This window comes from Notolepis coatsorum (assembly GCF_963971535.1).
Source record: "Notolepis coatsorum genome assembly, chromosome: 11".
Lineage (NCBI taxonomy): Eukaryota > Metazoa > Chordata > Actinopteri > Aulopiformes > Paralepididae > Notolepis > Notolepis coatsorum.
Window position 1 is genome coordinate 129,568,165 of NC_140175.1, and position 25,278 is coordinate 129,593,442.

The following is a 25,278-nucleotide window of genomic DNA, read 5'->3' on the forward strand; positions in this document are numbered from 1 at the left end:
TGGTATGAACGCCTAACCTAAAAGTATTTGCAAATTAACAACTGTTGTGTGTAAAAAAAAAAAAAACCTAAGCCCATCCCCAAACATTCTCATCCCTCACTACAATGCCCCCTATGTAACTAAAGCTAGACATACGCCGGCCTAGGAGGAGCCTAACAGGATTTTTCTAAAATCCCGACCGCATATGGTGTGTCCCCAGGCGACGGAAGGCACCATAGAAAATGGTCCAGCTGCCCTAGCTGGTTGAGAACACTCCCTATTGGAGAATCATTTGCCAAGGGGGTCTAAAATATGGGCCACACACACAACACTGCCAACCATACTTCACAGTGTGGGTCAAGCTTAGCAGTCACCACCAAATTATTTGCTCAAACCAGTTTGGCACGAGCCCCCATGTTATGTAGCCATTGACATTTTTTTTTTTTATCCACTTTTTCTCCCATTTTTTCTATATTTTCTCCCATCCCAATTTCGTATCATCCAATTCAACCCTCCCCTGTCACGAACGCTGTTTCTTGCCTCCCACAAGCCGGCTGCAATGTGGACTAAGTCATACATAGCACAAGTCCCCTCCGGTACTTGAGGTAACAGCAGTCGCATCTTTTCACCTGCGCAGCTCGATCTCTCAGTGTCGAGGAGTAACGCGTGGGAGGCTCACGCTGCCCCCGACACTTCCTGATTCTACTGCGCAGGCGCACCAACCGACTTGTAGGAGTCGCTTGTTCACAACGTTCGATCCCCACCCTTCAGTTTTCCCTCCCCGTAATACGGCCAATGTGTATTACTGCGGACGACCAGCTAAACTGAAAACAATGTGGAGAGCTGGATTCGAACACGCGAATCCTAGCGTCTCCATACTGGTGGCGAGTGCCTTGCCCACTACACCACCTAGCCGCCCCCTACCATTGACATTCTTTAAGCTCGATGTTGAGTCAATGCAACACAACAAGGAGACGGCAGTCAAAGTAGTTTTATAAGAAATATTTAATGAAATAATTACCATGGATGAAATGAAGAATAAACTAAAGTAACAACAGACAAGGACACATACTACACAGACAGGATCAGCACCAGACTAACGTCTAGACTACTGTAATGCACTTTTTCAGGCTTACCTAATTCAAGCATCAAACATCTTCAACTCGTGCAAAATGCGGCTGCACAGATACTAACTAAAACTAGAAAATTTTATCACATCACACCAGTTTTGTCCACCCTACACTGGCTTCCTATTCAAGCCCGATCTGACTTTAAAGTGCTACTCCTCACCTACAACATTTTAAATGGGCTTGCACCGCTCTATCTATCCGATCTCATATCTCGATACTCGCCCGCTCGTGTTCTGTGCTCACAAAAATGCAGGGCTTCTATCGATTCCTAGGGTTAAAAAGAAATCCGCCGGCCATAGAGCCTTTGTCTACCGCGCTCCCTACCTGTGGAACAAATTACCTGCCGTCGTCATGGGCGCCTGCTCTGACGAAGCTTTTAAATCCCTGCTTAAGACCCATCTTTTCTCTCTCTCCTTCAACCTACCCTGATCTCACCTTGTCGGGGACTGACCCTTAGATTAACATTTTCCGCCCAAATTACATCTGATCATAAATCAATATCTCCAGATTGTTCTATAAAAGTAGCGATTTTATTTTCAAACGTATTCAAGTATAAACATCATAACCATGTCACAACAGCATGTATAATGTATATTATCATAAATACGTTAGTTTAAGAATAGGTTAAAGTGTTACTAGATAGATTTTCCTTTTCGAAATGTCTGTATATTTTGCGAGAGTCGACCATTTTGGAAAACCTTGAATCATGGGAATTGTAGTTTTTTGCTGCCATTATGTAGTGGACATATTTTTTGTATCTACTTTTTCTCCCATTTAAAATGTTTCTCCCATCCCAATTTCGTATCGTCCAATTCTACCCTCCCCTGTCTCGAAAAAAGTACAGTCGATTTCATTATCTGCACGCCTGGTGATACTAAATCCAAATTGAACTCGGCTATTTGAAAGATAATATATGTATATATATAAATGTGCGAATTTGCTATAATAAGGTAATTTATAAGCCTGCTATTCTATATTCTATAATAATATTTCAAATTGCATTGGTCCGGATATGAGAATTCAGTACTGTATCTACAGAACCTTCTGTTTAATCATCTTCCCTTTATTCATTTCCTTCGATTTTTTGTACACATGATCTCAAGAAGGTACTGAACGAGATCAGTGGCAGTTTTTAATGTTTGGTCATTATTAGCATGGTGTTCATCACAATTTAAGCAAGCCTAGTAATATACACAATATTTCTGACACTTGGAATACATTCACTGAGGTCCACAGATGTCCCTAGATACCAAGAATATGCAAATGGTGCTTTTCTGCAGACCTGGGAGAACCTTTTTAACCTCTGTCTCTGTCTCAACCGGTCCCATGGAACAGCTTCATACCGCCTTCTGTCTGACCTGCAGTGCTGAACCTTCTGAGCGGCTTCTCCTGCCCCCCGGGGCATACGGCCCTGAGCTATTGTCTTGTATCTCATCCTGTATCCATACGCTTGCAGTAGTTCTATCTATTACTCAATTTCACTATTTTCTTATATACTATGATTCAACTGTCACCATGTATGCATCAGTGGAGGTTTCTCTATGACAACACGTGAAACACAAATTCACTCATAATTCATAATTATTATTAATTTATATATACATTTATTTTATTTATATATATATAAAAAAATTATTTTTTTAATTATTATTATTTTATATTTTTTTATTAGAAAAGTTTTCCTCTGTAAAAAAAATTTCAGTGAATTTTTTCTTTTTAAAAAATGGCCAAAATTGACAGCTCTGAGCAGGCCTGCACTGCAGTAATGACTGCAGTAATTATTCGTGAAGAAAACTTCACAGGTGTGACCCAATGTTATATAAATAATAAATAACAGCCAATCGAAATAGGCTATTAACTTCGTCTAAGCACGGTCTGTGCAGTTAAACTCTCGCCATTGAATGGAGGATTGAATGATTGACAGCCCTTGCCATCCAATACATGGAGGTTGAATATGATTGGCAGCCTTGCAAATCCAATCAGAGATTGCTGCATTGCAAAGTCAAAACGGGTCCATCTGCAGGGTAGGTTTAGCTCTGGCCAATCTCAAGTTTCTCAAGTTTCTTTATTAGTTGTCATACAGAAGTACAGAATACTTTTATACAAAATGTAACTGAAATAAGCATTTTGTATAAAAGTATTCTGTACTTCTGTATGACAACTAATAAAGAAACTTGAGAAACTTGAGATTGGCCAGAGCTAAACCTAACCTCCGACCCTGCAGATGGACCCATTTTGACTGTTTGAAAGAGCAAGGAAGTAGTTTAGTTGTTGTTTAGTAGAAGTAAGCTGTACAGCTATAACAAGTAAAGTCAGGCTAAATTAAACTTTGCGCCAACATTAGGACCGAAGTATAAACCAGCAACTGAGCAACATGAAGAAGTGGATCAGAAAAAACGTTGTGGATGAAAAAGTAAGTAGGCTAGTGTTTGTAAAAGCTTGTATGCTAACAGTAGCTAGCCATCTTCTTAGCCTACATCACAATGATAATCACCAAGCTAACTTACTGTACACACTGTAGGGCTGGGCAATTAATCAAAACAGAATCGCGATATCGATTCATAGACCTATGCAATCTCATTTCTAAGTTATGATTTTTTTTTTTTTTTTTTTTTTTTTTTTTTACTTTTTAAATTATTTTATCTGGGTTGAACATGATTTGTGGAACTCCCTCTGGTGTTGTGGTCGTGGTATTCACTGACCTTTGGGAAGTATTCCGACATGCACATGGGTATCTTAGTGGTGTAGTGTATCTTGTAGACCAGGCCCATTGCAAGTTGCTGTACTCTGTCGTCTACTCTCTAAGCCATCCTAGGTTGTCAAAGTGGGCAGGGGTGAGGTGGGTTTTAGGAGTAAGGTCAAGCAGTAGTCTGACCAGTTTGTTTTGTGATGTTTGTAATCTTGTTTTTAGTGCCTTTGAGGTGCTTTGGTACCATGAGGTGCAAGCATAGTCGTAGTACCCTTGAATGAGTGCTCCTGTTAGAGTCTTCAAGGTATTCTTGTTTACCAGAGAGGAGATCCGGTACAGGAATCTAGTTCGTTGGTTGACTTAGTTTTATTACATTGGATCCCATTTTGTCACAGGAATGATTTGCCTCTATAGGATGGAACCCAGGTAGGGAATTTCATCTTTCCTTTTAAGATAAGATAAGATATTCCTTTATTGATCCCCTTGGGGAAATTCAGGCATCATAGCAGCATGGGGGAAGGGGGGGGTGGGGTACAGGTAGTGAAAACAACACAAGCAGTGTAAACAAATAGGTCAATATAATTTACTATCTAACTAACTGAAATATATTTTCACAGTGTCACATAAGGTGCAGTATGCATAAGGTAGTGTTATAATTTACTATCTAACTAACTGAAATATACATTATTCATTATTCACAGTATCACAGTATCCACATAAGGTGCAGTATGCCTAAGGTAGTGTAAGTTGTCCTCCTTGGGTTCCTATAAGTCCCAGGTCGATGTCTGGCAGCAGTTGCTGCCCACTGTTGTGGAGCCTGATGGCCACTGGTATGAAGGACTGTCCGAGGCGGTTAGTTGAGTGTCGGGGGGGTATGAGTCTGTGGCTTCCTTGTCACCTTCACCTAATATGTTTTGATCTGGTCAGGTGCGCTGTCACCTAAAATGTTTTGATCTGATCAGGTGCGCTGTCACCTAAAATGTTTTGATCTGATCAGGTGCGCTGTCACTTAATATGTTTTGATCTGGTCAGGTGGGCTGTCACCTAATATGATTTCATCTGGTCAGGTGCGCTGTCGCCTAATATGATTTCATCTGGTCAGGTGCGCTGTCACCTAATGTTAATATGTTTTCATCTGTGTCCACTGACCACTGACACACAGTGGGGGATGTTTTAAAAATATAATTTAATATATAATATAATATAATAATTTGTGCTTCACCTAAAAATTTGGTCAGCAGCCTCCACTGGTATGCATATGCTCACCACATGTATTTATTGCTCCATCTCCGCCCACTACAAACATGGGAACTCTCTAACCCCTGTCCCAACCCCCCCCCCCCATCTTTTTGAGTGGTTGTCTCGTAGTGCTGACTAAGGTGGTGGATGTCTCAGGGTCTTGGCCAAGATTGCAGTGACTGTTCTACGTGCACCACGGAGGCCATGGATCAGCTTCTTACCGTCTTCTGTCCGTGGTCTGTCAACGTGGTTCAGACGTGGAGTTCATTGCTGGGTTAAGTACTTCTATTCTATTCACATAATATGCTTAATACATATATATATTCTATTCACATATATGCTTACCACTTGTATCTATTGCTATGTCCGCCCATCACAATCACGCGAACTGTCTACGCCTGTCCTGTCTCCCTGTCTCCCTGTCTCTGGCTGTCTTGGAGTGATGACTGGAGTGTTGGACGTCCCGTGATGATGACCGGGAGGATGTGACCCTCTGCGCCGCCCCTTTGCCTCAAATAGATCCGCTATCAGCTCTATCTTTAATCTTTCAAAATGTTCAGTTGCTATCGCATGCACTCACTCACACATGTGAGTGCATGCTTTACCAACTGCTCGCCTGTTTTACTGCAACACTACTATCACCGACATCTAAGAAGGGAGATCCCCCCCTTGAATGGCCCTTCTAAGGTTTCTCTCCTCCACATTGCCTGTAGTGCATTTTTTCCTATTGCTACGTTTTAGTGAGTTTTTCCTTACCTTCGCGTTGGGTATGTCTGGGAGTGTTGCATTTATTTTGCATTTATTTGAAATTGTTTGGACTTTATGGTGTTTTGTTCTTGACCTATTGTGATGTTTCTTCTTGAATTGTTTAAAGAAGACGTGTCCAGCCCATGGGGACTTTAACGTGTGTTGTCGGGCCTTACACATACATTTGATTTTATTTGATTTATTAAATCAGCTTGATTGGGACATACTGTTTTTATTAAAAAAACATGAAATAATGTTTTGAATACAGTCAGTAAATAAATAAATGAAAATACTATACTTAAACCAGTTATATCATTATTAAAAGTGTAAATCCTAATTAAACCAATGAGTAATTCATAATGTTTTCCATACCTGAGCAGGTGAGGCCAACAGTCTTGCCAGGTGAGCTGGACTCGCTGCCTTTACACTGGAGTTCTTTGGTCCCGATTGAAGCGTCTCCCTCTCCATAGAGCGCCACCTGGAGGGCTGAAGGAGCCCCACAGCCAAGCTGCCTACAGACCACCTCTGCATCCTGCTTGTCAAAGTCAGCTTCACATAGTGACCTCCACGCCTGATCAGACTTCATCTCCACTATGCCTGAACACAGACCAGATCCATTCACAAGCCTCACAGACTCTACACGCACACACACACACACACACACACACACACACACACACACACACACACACACACACACACACACACACACACACACACACACACACACACACACACACACACACACACACACACACACACACACACACACACACACACACACACACACACACACACACACACACACACACACACACACACACACAGTCAGAGAGAGAAAAAATAGTCAGAAACAGAGAGTGAGAGCAGAGCATGTCTGCAGAGTGTAGTACCAAATGGATACATTGAAAAGGAATTAAAAACAGACTAGACACAGCGGAACAATTTAGCCACTTTACATATTGAGCGTCATTATGTCAAATGTCCTATGTCACTGGTAATGGTAATACCGGTGTTGTCATGAGTTTATTAGTCATGGGAAATTTCACATCACCGCGGCAACCTTAGTACGGTCTCATTATTCTGGCAAATCCACACGCAGGCTAATGCATTGTCAGCAATTCACATCAGCCATCTGGTGTAATACAGCTGTCTTAACGGATTTATTGATTTTAAATGCTCAAGAATGTTTTCTAATTACTCTGTTGCACTTGACTAAGTCTATGTTAATTGATTTCTGTCAAAACTACCTGTAGGACTGACATCAAAACTACCTGTAGGACTGCTGTTCATAAGTTTAGTTAAAAATAAATATATATAGATAGAGAGCACACGTACAGATGACAAGTATAGTATGAGAAGGTAGACATGTATATTCATAATTAATTATCTGCCAATATTAAATCGATTTGCTTTGAAGGCACAACAATTGCATTTCCAATTAATATTAGGTTCGAAAAAACCTTTGCTGGATTGAATGTGACTTCCTTTAACCTACACGCCTACATAGACAAAGGTTCATCTGGAAATACAGTAGTGTTACATTTTATGAGCTTATTCTTTGAGTGGGTATCAAGTTGTATACTTTTGATCATTCAGGGGAACCTACCTTTTATTTCTGGTACAGTGTAAAGTATCATACACTATCTTTTATCTCTGACAAGAACAAGTTACAGGTTGAAAGAAAACCTCAGCCCGGAACTAGGCAGAATCTGCACCTGGCTCGCTTATAACAAACTATCATTACACCTGGGTAAAACAGAGTCCATTCTCTTTGGTTCAAATAACAAACTCAGCAAGGCCGACGGCTTCTCAGTTACAGTGGGTGACAATCAATGTTCCCCCTAAGGTGCGCCCGTGCGCGCGCGCACATGGCCAAATGCTCCCGCGCACATCTGAAATCTGTCGCGCAGAGAAACGTTTGTAAAAAAAAAAAAAAAAAATAAGTTTGTTTGGATGCACGTAATTTACATGTTCTGGGTTGGCTAGCTCTTGGATACGATCCAACCTATTGCGTGGCACCACAGAGAGACGTTTTAGTATCGGCGTCTGTGATTTGCCTAAACGTTTGGCCCTTCCTGAATCTGCAGCAGCCGACGCGGAAGTGAAAGCGTTTTAGGGAAAATATACACGCGGACGGGCGAGACGCGAGTCCGCGACGACAGGAATAAGTTGCAAAAGAACAGATCTGACAGCCAGCAAGTGAAAGTGCTCATTGACAATTATACAAATGAACGCATCGATGCTGTCTGTTCAACAGATCTATGATCATGTGGCAAAATATGTGAGTATCCCAGAACACTGGCGGAGCAAGAACTATGCCTTTGAGTTTGTGAAGTCAATCAGTGCAATTGTAAAGAATGAGACTATGTGCAATATTCGAAATGCCCCGTTTCATACTTTGATAGTAGATGAGAGCACAGACATCACAGTGTACAAAATGCTAGTTCTGTATATAAAATACAGGGAGGAAAATGATGTCAACTACAAAACTGAGTTTGGTGGCATGATGCATCATTCAGTTAATTAACGTCATGCACTGCTCCAGCTATTGTTGAGGCCATCACGCAGTTTTATTCCAAACATGAATTAGACATGCAGAGAATGGTGATGCTGACCTCTGATGGTGCCTCAGTAATGCACTTTAGGGAGTGCAATTAACACTCCCAAATAGTAAAAATGTTACTCTGAGCAGTGTTATTTGTCTAATCCCCTTAGTGTTAATTTAACTCTATTTTTGAGTTAAAGAAGGAACTGGCATAGTGTTAAATGTTTAACTATTTTACAAGTGGATTTTTATATTGGAGCTATATAAACCCTGAAAAAGAGTTGAAAGTAACTCTGGGAGTTAATTCAACACTGGTCTGTGTCACTGCTGCAGACAGTCATTCTAGTATGTAGTGGCCAGCATCCTCTTCTATGCTGGGGGGGCTACATCAACTCAAGGGACACCAACAAACTGAATAAGCTGAGCTCTGTGGTGGGAGTCGAGCTGGTCAGACTAGAGGTGATGGCAGAGAGGGGGATGAGAAGGAAGCTGGCTGCTATCCTGGAGAATCCCTCCCACCCCCTCTACGAGCTAGTCAAGAGGATAACCAGTAGGATAACATTGATGTGTGCAGTCACTGCAGTGAGTTTGGTGACACTACACTCTATAAGAGTGAAGATTAATGTTTTTTCCTATACAAAATCCCCAGATTTTGGAAAGAGGAGTAAACAAGTGACTATTTTCTGATGTGCAGTGTTCTGATGTGCAGTGTGCACACAGACTAACAGAAAGGACTAAGTAAGAGCTAAGACCAGACCAGAGGAGAAGAGCTGCCTTTGGATTATTTTATTTATTATTTTTTGAGGAACAGAGGAGTAAACAAGTGACTCTTTTCTGATGTGCAGTGTTCTGATGTGCAGGTGTTCTGATGTGCAGGTGTTCTGATGTGCAGGTGTTCTGATGTGCAGTGTTCTGATGTGCAGTGTTCTGATGTGCAGTGTTCTGATGTGCAGGTGTTTTGATGTGCAGGTGTTCTGATGTGCAGGTGTTCTGATGTGCAGGTGTTCTGATGTGCAGGTGTTCTGATGTGCAGTGTTCTGATGTGCAGGTGTTCTGATGTGCAGGTGTTCTGATGTGCAGGTGTTCTGATGTGCAGTGTTCTCATGTGCAGTGTTCTGATGTGCAGTGTTCTGATGTGCAGTGTTCTGATGTGCAGGTGTTCTGATGTGCAGGTGTTCTGATGTGCAGGTGTTCTGATGTGCAGTGTTCTGATGTGCAGTGTTCTGATGTGCAGTGTTCTCATGTGCAGTGTTCTGATGTGCAGGTGTTCTGATGTGCAGTGTTCTGATGTGCAGTGTTCTGATGTGCAGGTGTTCTCATGTGCAGTGTTCTGATGTGCAGGTGTTCTGATGTGCAGGTGTTCTGATGTGCAGTGTTCTGATGTGCAGGTGTTCTGATGTGCAGGTGTTCTGATGTGCAGGTGTTCTGATGTGCAGTGTTCTGATGTGCAGTGTTCTGATGTGCAGGTGTTCTGATGTGCAGGTGTTCTGATGTGCAGGTGTTCTGATGTGCAGTGTTCTGATGTGCAGTGTTCTCATGTGCAGTGTTCTCATGTGCAGTGTTCTGATGTGCAGTGTTCTCATGTGCAGTGTTCTGATGTGCAGTGTTCTCATGTGCAGTGTTCTGATGTGCAGGTGTTCTGATGTGCAGTGTTCTGATGTGCAGTGTTCTGATGTGCAGTGTTCTCATGTGCAGTGTTCTGATGTGCAGTGTTCTCATGTACAGGTGTTCTTATTTGCAGTGTGCACACAGACTAACAGAAAGGACTAAGTAAGAGCTAAGACCAGACCAGAGGAGTCTGGAAACAAGTGACTTTCTTTTAATGATGTGTATCTGAATAACAGAAAGGAGGAATGAAGCAGAGGGGAAGGTGAGAGGTTTAGAGGACGAGAGGGAGGGAGAGAAAGAAGAGGGAGGGAGGACGTTGCTCTGTATCGTCAATGGTCAAATACATATTTTGTGTATTTCTGTGTATCAGCAAAATGTGTAGATTTTTATGTTGGATATTAAGGTAAATAATTTTTTACAAACCGCCGCTTATCAACCAACCGGTTAATCGGAAGGTGACGTATGTTGCTCAGTAGTTGCTGATGTCTGCTCAGGAGGTTTGAGTGTTTGCTCAGACCGAAAAAAAATTAGAGGGAACATTGGTGACAATATTATCACAAGGAAAGATGAAATTACATACCTGGGTTCCATCCTAGAGGCAAATCTTTCCTGTGACAAAATGGCATCCAATGTAATCAAAGAAGTCAACCAATGAACTAGATTCCTGTACCGGATCTCCTCTCTGGTAAACAAGAATACCCTGAAGACTCTGGCAGGAGCACTCATTCAAGGGTACTACGACTATGCTTGCACCTCATGGTACCAAAGCACCTCAAAGGCGCTAAAAACAAGATTAAAAACATCACAAAACAAACTGGTCAGACTACTACTTGACCTGACTCCTAGAACCCACCTCACCCCTGCCCACTTTGACAACCTAGGATGGCTTAGAGTAGATGACAGAGTACAGCAACTTGCAATGGGCCTGGTCTACAAGATATACTACACCACTAAGGTACCCATGTACATGTCAAAATACTTCCCAAAGGTCAGTGAATGAATACCACGACCACAACACCAGAGGGAGCTCCACAAATCATGTTAAACCCAGATTTGGCTCAAACAAGGGACTAAACACGTTTTGCAATTATGCCAATGTGGAACGCCCTACCCACAGCTGTAAAGGAATGTGAATCACTACCCACTTCCAAAACCACTCTCAAAGAGAACCTACGGGAGACTGCAATTCGAAACTGGCCCCTGCAAATGTCTAAACCCAACCCCCTCCAATGTACAGTTTCCCCCACCCCGCCTACCCAACCCCCCCCACTCTACCCACCCAACCACCTCCAATGTACAGTTTCCCACCCCACCTACCGAACCCCCCCCCACTCCACCCACCCAACCCCCTCCAATGTACAGTTTCCCCACCCCGCCTACCCAACCCCCCCCCCCCCCCCCACCCCCCCACTCCACCCACCCGAACAACCTCCAATGTACAGTTTCCCACCCCACCTACCCAACCTCCTCCAATGTACAGTTTCTTCCCCCTCAAATGTATACTCTCTTTTCAGATTCCTTTTGTACACAAACAGTACTGTATATTTGTAGATCTGGTATAATAATAATATCTTGAATTTATATAGCGCCTTTCAGGAGACCCAAGGTGCTTAACAGCTAAGGGAGGGGGACAGGGAACAACATAACAACAAAATATTAATCAAAAGGAAAGAAAAGAAAGAAAACGAAAGAAAAAGGGGAAATCAGGCAGAGTCATTTACAAATTTGGTGAAAAGGTGGGTTTTGAGTTGGGATTTAAGAGAGTGCAGGGATGTAGCACTACGGATGTTTGGAGAGAGTGAGTTCCAGAGGGTGGGTGCGGCCACAGAGAAGGCTCTGGGACCAACAGTCTGCATGTTGGTGGTGGGGATGGAGAGGAGTCAGAGGACCGCAGCCTCCGGGGCGGAATGTAGGGATGGAGGAGGTTCGCTAGGTACTGGGGGGCAAGGGAGTGGAGGGCTTTGTAGGTGATGAGGAGGATCTTGAAATTGATGCGGGACTTGACTGGAAGTAATGTGGTGCCAGGACTTGGTGCGGGTGAGAACCCTGGCAGCAGAATTTTGGACATATTGTAGCCTGTTCAGGGCATTACTGGGTAGCCCTATGAGAACAGAGTTTGCATAGTCCAGACGGGAGGTGACGAAAGTGTGGATGAGAGTCTCTGCTACGGAGTCGGGGAGAGATGGCCGGAGTCTGGAAATGTTCCTGAGATGGGAAAAGGCTGATTTGGTTATTGTTTTGATGTGGGAATGAAAGGAGAGGGTGGAGTCCAGTATGACGCCCAGGTTGCGAACTTCTGGGGAAGGGTGGATTAGGCAGCCGTCCACTTCAAGGAGGAGGTCTCCAACCTTCCGGAGCAGTGACTGCTTGGCCACAACCATGAGCTCAGTTTTCTTGCTATTTAGCTTCAGGAAATTGGATGACATCCAGGCCTTGATGTCAAGGAGACAGTTGACGAGGTGCTGTGGGTGGAGAGGAGTGGAGGGTGAGGTGCTGATGTAGAGCTGAGGGTCATCAGCGTAGGAGTGGAAATTGAGACCATGTTTCCGGATGAAGTGACCAGGTAGATTGTGAAGAAGAGTGGACCAAGAACGGAGCCCTGCGGCACATCTTGGTTGACTGGGGCAGGGGTGGAGGTGGAGTTGCAGATGGAGATGAACTGTTTTCGGTCAGTGAGGTAGGACTCGAACCAGGTGAGAGTGGTCCCAGTAACACCCAGGTGGTCAGAGAGGCAGTTGAGGAGAATGGAATGGGAGACAGTGTCAAAGGCCACAGATAGATCAAAGAGGATGAGAAGGCTTATGTGACCGGAGTCGGAGGCAATGAGGAGGTCGTTGGTGACCTTGGTGAGGGCAGTCTCTGTGCTGTGGTGTTTCCTGAAGCCAGATTGAAAGAGTTCATAGAGCTCATGGTAGGACATGTGTTGGTGCAGTTGGGCAGCCACTGCTCTTTCCAGGATCTTGCTCAGGAAAGGAAGGTTGGAGATCGGCCGGTAATTCCCAAGGTCATCTGGGTCCAGACCAGGCTTCTTCAGGATGGGCTGACTGATGCTGTCTTGAAGCTGGGGGGTACCCTGCCCAATTCCAGGGAGGAATACATTATTCCCACTATGGTAGGTCACACGGCAGGTAGGCCAGCTTTGACCAGGACTGTGGGTAAGGGGTCAAGGGAGCAGGTGGAGGCCTTAGCCTTGGTGACTAGCTTAGCCACCTGGAGAGCGTCAACAGGTGCAAAGGAGGAGAGGGAGCACTGAGGTGGATTAAGAACAGGGGGGGGTGAAGTGCCAAGCACCCCCATCACTCACACACCCCCATCACACACACTCTCTCTCTCTCTCTCTCTCTCTCTCTCTCTCTCTCTCTCTCTCTCTCTCTCTCTCTCTCTCTCTCTCTCTCTCTCTCTCTCTCTCTCTCTCTCTCTCTCTCTCTCTCTCTCTCTCTCTCTCTATTATATTCTATACTATTATATGTAATGTTTACAGGTAAGCCTCTATCTATTTTCTCACAGTAGTGTGTATATATAAATTGTGTGTGTGTTTAGAAACACAGTACTGTGCAAAAGTCTTAGGCACCCAAGAGTTTTTGTTAGGGATGTCCGATATTATCGGCCGACCGATATTATCGGCCGATATCGGCAGTAAAATGTGATATCGGAAAATATCGGTATCGGTAAAAAAACTAAAAAAAACAATAACAATTTTTTTTTTTTTTTTTTTTACATTTATTTAACCTTTATTTACCCAGGCAAGCAAGTAAGAACCAAGTCTTATTTTATTTATTGTCAAAAGTATGCATGTTGGTTTAATTCAACAACAAGAGATATGTAATGTTAATTTTTACTTTTTTAATTATCATATTTTGCACAGATAATGCTTACATTTAGAAAGCCTTTTGAATGCATCCAGTGAAATTATTAGTTACCTGAAATTATTCCGTTTTTTTGGGGGGAAACCCTGCATATATCGGTATCGGTTGATATCGGTATCGGTATCGGAAATTAAGAGTTGGACAATATCGGAATATCGGTATCGGTAAAAAAGCCAATATCGAGCATCCCTAGTTTTTGTATAAATTGTCTTACAGTAGATTATTGAATTTTTAATAATAATATAAGCTGCATAAGGAATACACCCAAATCCTCTGTCATACCATAGAATTGTATCATTATTTTGCATTGTGTTGAATCGCATCGTATTGTCCCGAATCGCATTATGTTGAATCAAATCATATCGAACAGTTAACTGTATCTCAACAGGGGTGAATCGTATCGCATCGCCCGGTGCTTCAAATCTATCGTTAATGTATCGTATCGTTGGCAACGTATCGAGATGCGCATCGCATCGGCCTCAGTGATGGAGATGCACATCCCTAGTGTCTGTGTGTTTCTCCAGTGGAAGTGTATGAGGCTCATTCATGATACTGTCTCTTTAACTCAATGGGGGCCATCCACGTAATATTACGTGATTGCCCGACAACCGTTGGGTGCCAGACCACGTAATATTACGCGTTTAATTAATTTTGATTTTTTTTTCTCGATTTAAATATCCTATTTAATGCCAGGGACCAGTATGTTGCCGTTACGTGCAGTAATTATGCGCCAAGGGTGCAGTACCGGCCAGATTCTCCCAGGTGGCGGTATCGAGCTGCAGTAAACCCTGTCCCAGACCCTTGTGTTATACTGTAAGGTCTCCAGGCACAGATATTCAGTAGACGGCGAGGCTAGAGGTTCAATCGGTCGCATCGAAACGTCTACGCAACATCCGATCCATATGCTGTGATTGATTATGCCCTGGCCCTAATCGACATTGGATGTACCAGATGGCAATCAAACAATTGGAATATTATATTTGGAATACTCCCGGCCACAGGTTACGTCAGGACTATCTGACGTAAATTCTGGCTTGATTGTGCAACGTTCTCATACCGATCCAGTTGATTAGTATTTTTAGCATTCAATACTAATGCCGTTACTAGTAATCAATTATCAGAAACGACCCCCCCCCCCCCCCCTTTCATGAATTCATGGTGGAACATAATACAGATCAAATGCATTTGGATTTTTAACTCTAGCTTGTGTAGGGCCGAAACGCCAATGGATTTAAAATTAGTAGCTTAGCGCCTTATAAGTAGCCTTGCAGGAATTATCCCAGATCATCACTCATATTCATCACGGCATAAAACGGGAACGTATTGATGAAAAAAATATTTATTTATGGCATATTGAAGGGAAGGTTCATACTGTAAATCGACAATGACATTGGATACATAGCTATAATATAGAATATAGTTATAGCTCTACAAACAAGGTGACACACTCCTATCTTTTAAAGCATGGCATTGCTATGACAGGCCCGTCTAATAGCGTGGCACTGATTGAGTTAAGATAATTCAGCTACATTCATGTGCAAAAAAGTTATGAAATCATATGGCCTTATTAGAAGGATTTCTTCTCTTGTGAATCACTCCTGTCTTTTGACACTTTATTATAGTTTGATATACCCATATTTATCGTATTATAATATTATTTGAGCCAGTACTTTTCCTAATTCTCTTCATAAACTTTTCATATTGCAAAATAAATTAATAAGGCTTGCCACTACTTCTAATGAATCTGCTCCTCTTTTTAGGCAACTTAACATAAAATACTATCAATCTTTGATATTATTGTATACCAGATATGTATTGTTATGTTTAACTGCACCTTTAATTTATATTTATATCCTATTGTTTTTCATAATTCTTTCATGCCAAACTCCAGTATTCATTCATATCCAACAAGGCAATCAAATAATATTCATCATCATTTCTTCCACACAACATTAGGTCAGTTTAGTATAAGATTTAGAGTTCCTACAATTTGGAATTCAAAACGCTCTATAATAAAAAAAGTGCTAATCTATTTCATCACTCAAATCCAGGCTTAAATATCTGTTTTGACAAATTATTAATGTTGTTGTTTTTGTTATTATTATTAATATTACTTAGATTATTATTGTTATTATTATTATCATTATCTTAATATTATGAAACATTTGTATGAACTTATTTTACTTTAATATAATAATAATAATAATAATAATAATAATAATAATAATAATAATAATAATAATAATAATAATAATAATAATAATAATAATAATAATAATAATAATAATAATAATAATAATAATAATAATAATAATAATAATAATAATAATAATAATAATAATAATAATATCCAACGATATAATTCATGAGTTAGGCCCCGTATAGGCCCATCTGGGTCTCTTACCTCTACTCAGCACCTTTATACACTTTCTGTCATGGTCAATGTTTAATTTGTACTGTTTTGCTGAAATGGTGCAAAATAAAGAAATAGGTGTGTATGTGTAGCGTCACTGTCAAACAAATGCCAATCCTACGCTCTGGGAGGAGTAGCATTGTGAGAAAGTGGTGGAATAATAATAAAGAAGAATATATACGATAGATGACAAGAGTGTGTGTTACCTAGGTCACCTAATAAATTAACAATGCAGATGTAAACCACTGACAGTCATTGTGACAGAGGGAATGTGAGACTGTAAAGATCAGCAGCTGAATGTGATGTTATTGTTTAGAGTTACCTGAGCAGGTCACCTTCAGGCTGACAGTGGAATAAGCAGACCGCACTGGTCCTCTACACTCCCTCAGTGCAGACTCAGAGCCAGAACAGTCAGATGTAAACCTCCATGCAGGTTGCCGGTAAGAACCATCACTCTGTTCTATTGAAATAGCAGAGCCACAGTCCAGCTGTCTGCACACTACAGCTGCTGTCTTCATGGTCCATGATGATGACGACTCTCTTGCAGGTCTCCAGACTCCCTGGTGGTTGATCTCCAGTCTCCCAGCACAGCGGCTGCCTCCGCCCACCAACCTCACATCATCAGGTTCTGCACAGAAACAAGAGAGAAACAACTACATTTAAAGGCATGTTTATCTGTAATTACAAATGGGATGTCATTACAGCTCAGCATTCAATACCATAGTCCCCTCCAAACTCATAGCCAAGCTCAGGGACCTGGGCTTGAACTATGACCTCTGCCAGTGGGTCTTGGACTTCCTGACGGGCAGACCCCAGGTGGTAAGAGCCGGCAACTGCACCTCCTCATCCATCACGCTCAACATAGGGGCCCCCCAGGGCTGTGTTCTGAGCCCCCTCCTCTACTCCCTGTACACACATGACTGCGTAGCACAGCGGAACAACAACACCATCATCAAATTTGCTGATGACACAGTAGTGGTGGGCCTGATCTCTGCCAACGACGAAAGGGCCTACCTGGAAGAGGTAGAGAACCTGTCACAGTGGTGTCAGGAGAACTGCCTCTCCCTGAATGTCAGCAAAACAAAAGAGATGATTGTGGACTTCAGGAGGTCGGGGGTCAAGGACTACAGCCCCCTCAGCATCGACGGGGCACCGGTTGAGAGAGTGAACAGTTTCAAGTACCTCGGAGCCCACATATCCGAGGACTTGACATGGACCACACACATTGACAGTGTTGTGAAGAAGGCACGACAACGCCTCTACTTCCTCAGGCGCCTAAGGAAGTTCCAAGTCAGTCAGAAGATCCTTAGGAACTTCTACTCATGTACAATAGAGAGCATCCTGACCGGCAACATCACCTCCTGGTTTGGGAATAGCACTGCACAAGACCGTAGCAGACTACAAAGAGTGACACGTTCAGCCGAACGCACAATTGGAGGGGGGCTTCCCACCCTCCAGAACATTTACAACAAGCGGTGCAAGGGGAAAGCTAAGAGAATTATTAAGGACTCGAGCCACCCGAACAACTGCCTCTTTGAACTGCTGCGGTCAGGCAAGCGATACCGGAGTCTTAAGGCGAGCACAGAAAGACTCAGAAGAAGCTTCTATCCCCAGGCCATCAGGCTGCTAAACGAACAATAATCGCTAAACGAACAATAATCACTATGCAACAACCATCAAATGCACACAGCACACACACCCACACGCACACACTCACTCAAACAAACAACACACTGCAGCACCCACTCTCCACACTTTAGATCACACAAACACACTTACACTTTATATTTATTGATAAAGGATTTGCACTACAACTCGTACACCTACTGTGAATTGTACCTAAATTGCACCTCGTCCCATTTCTCCATTTCTGCCTTGCACTATATAGTATTGTATATTAGTACACTGCACAGTATTGTATATTGTATGGTAACTATGTCTATTCTGCATCGAACATTGTACATATGTCTAAACTGAACACTGTGACCTCATTTTTTTACTTCTAATTTTACTATGTTATTTTATTTCATACTTATCTTGTCTTGCACAGTCTCTGGAGCGCAACAGTAAGAAGCATTTTGTATAAAAGTATTCTGTACTTCTGTATGACAACTATTAAAGAAACTTGAAACTTGAACTTGAACTTAAATGGGTTGCTCCTAAATGCTGATAAAACTGATTTTCATCCTTCTCTCTCATTTGATCAAAGATCACCTTCATCTTCATAATATTTAAAACTTCTGATCTCTATTAACCCTTGTAAGGTGTTTGCATTTATGTTACTCACCCAAAGTTCAAGGGTCTGTTAGACCGACAACAATATTGGGATTTTAAAACAATAAATCCATAACAATTTATATAAAAATAGAAGATACAATGTTTCTGCTAGATCACATTTATGAATAAAAGTGGTATTTGTGATCAAATGTGATGTCCAGCATAATCGAGACATGAATTTAATAAATCACGTTAATCTCGAAAGAGATAAATGAAACAAGGTGGAGGCAGACAGTGAAGGTACACAGTGAACCTCTCCCCCATGCTGCTATGATGCCCTCATTTCCCCAAGGGCATCAATAAAGGAATATCTTATCTTAGTGTTACCTACTGATTTGTCACTTTCAACTGCATGGTATCTGGCCTCCTTGTGTGTATTTTATGCATGTATCCATACCTATTATTAATATTATTATTAGGGCTTTAGATAGAAGTTTACCTGAATACATCACTATTATTATTAGGGCTTTAGATGAACATTTTATTTAACAACTGCTTGTTTAAAATATACTGGGACACAACCAGTTTGAAGTGAGCAGTTTATAATGGCAACCAGACACGGAGCAATGGAGGTGAGTACGCCTTCATTTTTTAGCATGCATGTCAGTATGATATCTAATGGGCTTGAGGAGGTTTTCATAGATCCCACTAGTTTTATGAGGTCCGTCAGGGAGATGGGAAGGAAATCATTAAGAATTGATGGGCGGGAGGGTGTGGTTGGAGGGAAAGTGAGGGAGGGGATGATGTTGGCCCTAACATATTCAACCTTGTTCACAAAGAAGGAGAGGAAATCACTACAATCCTTCTTTGAGAATATGGGTACAACCGGGGGAGCGGCGGTGACAATATTGGCGATGGTGTCAAATAAACATTTTGGATTTCGCTTACTGGTTCTAATCAGATTGGAAAAATAGGAGACTCTCATGTCCTTGACCATATTGTTAAAATCGGTTAACAGTTCCTTGTAGTGGAGGCGGTGGACTTGGAGTTTTGTGGATTTCCATAAACGCTCCACCTTCCGACATGTACGCCTGAAACAACGAATGGCATCATTTAACCAGGGATATGGTTTTACTGACGGAATGATGCGCGTCTTTATTGGACCTGCACTGGCTCCCCATTGCTGCACGAATCCGCTTCAAGGCCCTCGACCTAGCATACCGTGCGGCAAAGGGAACCGCTCCCGCCTACCTCCGGTCAATGGTCTCTAACTACACACCCTCAAGACCCCTACGCTCTGCATCTTCTGGCCGCCTCAGACCTACTCCTATCCAAGCTCCGGGAGGGTCATCAAAGAGAAGTCGCCTATTCTCAGTCCTTGCCCCACAATGGTGGAATGAACTACCCACCCCAGTTAGGACAGCCGAATCACGTCCAATCTTTCACCGTCGACTAAAGACGCATTTCTTCAACCATTATCTGAATTAAAAAAAAAAAAACAATAAAAAAAAATCGAACCCTAACTAACCGTACTGTCATGCACTTGTCCTAATAAACTAACCTACACTGTAGCACTCAACACTTTTATGAACATTGTTGCTCAGCTGATAGAGTTGTGCCCTTCCTGATGGCTTGTCGTACAGAACTTGTAAGTCGCTTTGGATAAAAGCGTCAGCTAAATGACTAAATGTAAATGTAAAATGTAAATTAAATGCGCTGACCAGAGAGTCTACATCAGCTTGTGAGGACTGCACCGCGCTTTGATCAAAAGCTGAGGAAAATGTCTCCGCAGAGAGTTTACCAAGGACACAAGAGGACTTTACATGTTTACCGGGCACGAAGGTCAACTCAAATGATAGATTAAACATTATACAGTCATGATCAGAAACATGCAAATCTTCGGAACAAATGGAGAGCTATGCAACACTGCTAACGAAACTATAATATAGAGCTATGTAACACTGCTAACTAAACTATAATATAGAGCTATGTAACACTGCTAACTAAACTATAATATAGAGCTATGTAACACTGCTAACTAAACTATAATATAGAGCTATGTAACACTGCTAACTAAACTACAATATACAACTATGTAACACTGTTAACTAAACTATAATATAGAGCTATGTAACACTTTTCATTAAACTATAATATAGAGCAGACCTGGGCATTGTAGGGTCGAAAGTGTGGTTATTTGAAGTTTGGATTTTTTTTTCACAACTGAGGTAGGTAGATTACATTTTTAGAGACTAAAGTACTGAAAAAAGGTACCGTTGGGTACCGGTATCGATTCACAAGTACCGGTACCGTATCGGTTCAAATGTGAACGGTACCCATCCCTACTGAACACACACTGCAAGGGCATTTTTGCTCATGAAATGCATAGCCATGTGAAAGCCTTCATGACAAAGTTGCAATTAATTTCAAGGTAACTAGGCAGCAACAATCTCAAACACATGAAAACCCTGAAAGAAGTCAAACCATCAGCTGATCACCGGCAGAGGTACTCATCCATGTTGGGAGCACTGCATGATGAATTTTCAAGGTGTTTTCAAGATTTCAAAAAGGTTGAGGATGAAATGAAGCTGGTTTCCTCTCTCTTTACCTGCAGTGTTGATAGTGCACCCACTGATGTTCAGCTTGAACTCATTGACCTGCAGTCTGATTCACTACTGAAAGAGCACTTTAAGTCAGCATCACTGCTAGAGTTCTACTATGCTCTCAAGGAGGAGAACTTTCCAAACATGAGGAGACATGCGCAGAAGATGTTGGTTCTCTTTGGATCGACCTACATATGTGAACAGACATTCTCAGTCATGACGTTTACCAAATCCAGGTACAGATCCTCTCTCACTGATGAACATCTGTCAGCTGTGCTTCGCATCTCCACCTCAGACATTCAACTTGACTTTGATGGACTTGTTAAAGCTCAAAAGAGACTGGATTTCTCACACTGAATGAAAAAAAAAGAACTGAAGAACACTAAAATGTGGGAATATAACAAGTGACATGGGACACTTGATCCTTTTCTTTTTTTCTACACAGTAAAAAAAAAGAACTGAAGAACACTAACATGTGGAAATATAACAAGTGAAATGGGACACATGATTTTTTATTTGTTTTGCACAGTTCTGAAAACATTAAATGTTTAATATAGGCATGTAAAGTCAAAAAGGCTACAAAACTGGGACACTTTTCTTTACACAGTTACACAGTTCCGTGACATGTCTTGTTTATTTTGGCTACAAAGATGATGTGATGTCTTTAGAAAGCTAACAAAATCTTTGTTTCAATAGTATATGAAACTCAAAATGCCCTTTGTTATTAATGTGACTGAAAATGAGTTAAATGTTTCACATTTTGTTTATCATTTTGGAAATTCTATTTGAATAAATGATATTTTTTAAAGCTAACCTCACATTTTAATTGCCAAATAATAACATACACTCTTACCAGCGGTCAAAACAATGCCATTTACTGCTTTTTATATAGAAATAAAATGTATATTATGCATAATTGAGTTCGGAATTTTGGCCCGGCCCACCAAAATATTTTCAGTTGCTCATTTGGCCCCCTGGGAAAAATAATTGCCCACCCCTGATATAGAGCTATGTAACACTGCTAACTAAACTATAATATAAAACAATGTAACACTTTTAATTCAACAATAATATAGAGCTATGTAACACTGCTAACTAAACTATAATATAGAGCTATGTAACACTGCTAACTAAACTATAATATAGAGCTATGTAACACTGCTAACTAAACTATAATATAGAGCTATGTAACGATAGGTTATGTAGATAACCTAGTTATATTAGTATTGACTGAGCGTCCCGCTCTGAGCCTTACGAGATACTTCTATCTCCTGTGATACTTAATGTATCTCCCACGAATAAAAAACACATGCACCCCACCTGTATGGGGCCCCGCCCCTTATGGTGGCACCACCCATATAACCATGACTCTGGTCATGAAACACCCTTCCTCGCCAAAACCCGTCCCAGGAAAAGATCCCTCAAGAGGGAACTCAGGGCCGCGCAGAGCGGGACGCTCAGCCAATACTAATATAACTAGGTTATCTACATAACCTATCGTTATATATCGTATTTGCATCGCGTCCCGCTCTGAGCCTTACGAGATAATGGGGAAGAGCGGGCGCGAGACCCGACAGATGTACCCCCTGAGGACCCGTAAGCCCACATCAAGGGGTGCGGGGAGCCCTGTCACCCCATCCTCCCTAATGAAGGGGGGGCGCAGTCAACTCCACCTGAATGCGAACAAGAGGGAAACTAGAACCCCTTGAACACACCGTACAGGCGGAACCACGTGTGACTCAACACACTGTGGCCCATACCCATACACTCCTGCTACCCGACCAAAGGACGGGAAGCAGGAAAGGCCACAGACCCCAGAACCGCCTGGGAGACAGAACCCCCGGTCATGTCCATGAGGAAAAACCTTACAAAGGAGCCCGGGGAGGACCATGAAGCTGCAGCATAGATGGCCTCCACCGAGGCCCCACCCAGGAGAGCGGCAGAGGCAGCCACCCCACGAGTGGAGTGCGCCCTGACGCCCCCAGGGGGATCCTGCCCAGCCAACGTGTAGCAGCGGGTACCACCCTCGCACAACCAATGGGACAGGCGCTTCTCCGACAGTGCCTTACCAGCACGAGCCCCACCGTAACAGACAAAAAGCTGGACGGTAACCCTGAAATCCTGAGTACGGCTGAGGTAAATCCCCAAGCACAGACTGGACATGACAGGTGAAGGCCCGCATCTAACTCACTAGTGTGAGGAGGAGGACGAAACGCCTGAACCACAATATCCCGGGAGCGGAAGGAACTCCGGATATTCTTAGGCACGAAAGCAAGATCAGGTCGCAGAGTGACACCGCAATCGGTCCGAAAAGACAGGCACTCTGGACGTACCGAGAGAGCACAGAGCTCACCTACGCGTTTAGCGGAAGTGACAGCCAGAAGGAACGCGGTCCTGAAGGACAGCTGTCCCCACAGCGCCTGCTCGAGCGGCTCAAACGGGGCCAAGGACAACCGACCGAGGACCAATTGAAGATCCCAAGTCGGAGCCAAGGAGCGTTGCACCGGCTTAACGCGTCGAGCGCCAAGCAGGAAACGCTTCACAAGAGGGTGGCTGAACAAGACATCCCCTCAAACCCCTCATGATAGGAGGATATAGCTGCTGCATATACCCTCACCGTCGAAGCCGACAGTCTATCAAGGAGAGACTGGAGGTAACCAAGGACAGCATCCAGGGGGCAGGAGACTGAGTCCCGGCCCCCCGCCTTACACCACACTTGGAACATACGTCATCTGCCCGCGTAAGCGCGACAGTGGAGGGAGCATGCGCATTCCAGATGGTAACACCATCAGGATCAAGAACCTGCGCCCCTCAACGTACCCGTCCCAACAACTGACCTAACAGATGTATGGGGAAGAATCCCTGGCGGCACGGCATCGGTCCCAGACCTGCCTGGCCATGTCCAGACGCAATCCTCACCCGTCAGGATGAGGGCCGCCCCGCGACAGTACACCTGCACCCACATTCTCCCTGCCGGGGATGTGGGGAGCCCTCAGGCCGCGCAGATGGAGGACGCCCATAGCCAGCCGCCCGCCGCCTGGTGCAGACAGGGGGAGCGTACTCCTCCCTGTCTGTCGATACACGACACTGACGTCGTATCGTCCGTCCGGATCAACACCATTTGTGGACCAGAAGGACCGCTTTCAACACCAACACATTGAACGTAGCGCAGACCGGGCAGCATGGTTTGCCAGCTGCCCCCTACTGCGTTGGCCCGGCGCATCACCAGCGAGGGAGGCGTCGGTGAAAACGCGACGTGAGACAGCGCCGTAACCGTCCTAGGACGGAACCTCCCGAGCGTGTTGACAACACGCTCTGAGATGGATGCCCATAGCCCTCCAACCGTTGACTGGGAAGAGGAATACTCTACATCCAGTCTACAGCAACCCCAGGCTGGTAGAGACCTGCCTGGTATGAGACCTGACGATCCACCTTGACCGCGAAGGACCAGAACGTCATCAGGGCAGAACACTCCGTAACCCCAGACGACGCAGAGGCCCCAGTGCGGCCTCCACGCACTTGGTGAAGATGCGGGGAGCCAGAGAAAACCGAACGGCAGCCTCTGGTACTCATACGCTAACCCTGCAAAGGAAGCGTAGGTAAGCCCTAGGATGGAAGATCGGGGATGCGCATACGCATCCTACAGGTCTATGGAGGAGAACCAGACCCCCACCTGACAGTGTTCAACAGGTAGGAGACGATCCAAAAAATGCTGAACCTTCCCATGGGACAGGTCCAGCCTGGGTCTTACACCCCTCCCTCCCTCCCTCTCGGGCTGAGAACACCGGGAGGAGAACGCCACGACGATGGCTTGCTTCGTCCACAGAGATTGGATCTCGTTGACCAGAGCTGTCCCTGCTGGAGACCCCGACAACAGGGTCTGTACCAAACCTGAAAACGGGTGGGGTTGTGTAAACACAAGTCCCCGCCTCACCGTTCTCTCCATCTACCTCGACATATGGTACTGCCGTAGTCATATGTGACGACACTCCCAACGCACCCGCCGTCACGTGGCGCAGGTCCGCCAGGAACTGTAGATAGTTGGCCCGGTCCCCCCGCTGTGCGTAGACAACCCCGGAACCGTGCGAGGAGCACGTTCCGTGTCGGAAAACCTGACCCTGACACACCCACGAGGCAATCGCACCCAAGGGGGAACCCCGACAGAAAGGGCCGATCTGATAATACGGGGGGCTTCCGATGAAAAAAGCCCCCCCACTGAACACCCCTCCAGAACATGCT

The 25,278-nt window shown here is 43.6% G+C and overlaps 1 protein-coding gene across 1 annotated transcript in view; it reads right to left on the bottom strand.

Moving 5' to 3' along the window:
* Nucleotides 1-267: 267 nt before the first annotated feature.
* Nucleotides 268-25,278, bottom strand: part of LOC311237272 (scavenger receptor cysteine-rich type 1 protein M130-like) — a gene marked incomplete at both ends in the record, with an annotated part of 73,124 nt that continues 48,113 nt past the window's right edge. Inside the window, 4 exons of the mRNA XM_084325077.1 lie at nt 268-284; nt 6,157-6,381; nt 12,527-13,013; nt 16,555-16,847. Coding sequence (XP_084181203.1) covers nt 268-284; nt 6,157-6,381; nt 12,527-13,013; nt 16,555-16,847 — 1,022 coding nt within the window. The remainder of the gene's footprint in view (nt 285-6,156; nt 6,382-12,526; nt 13,014-16,554; nt 16,848-25,278) is intronic.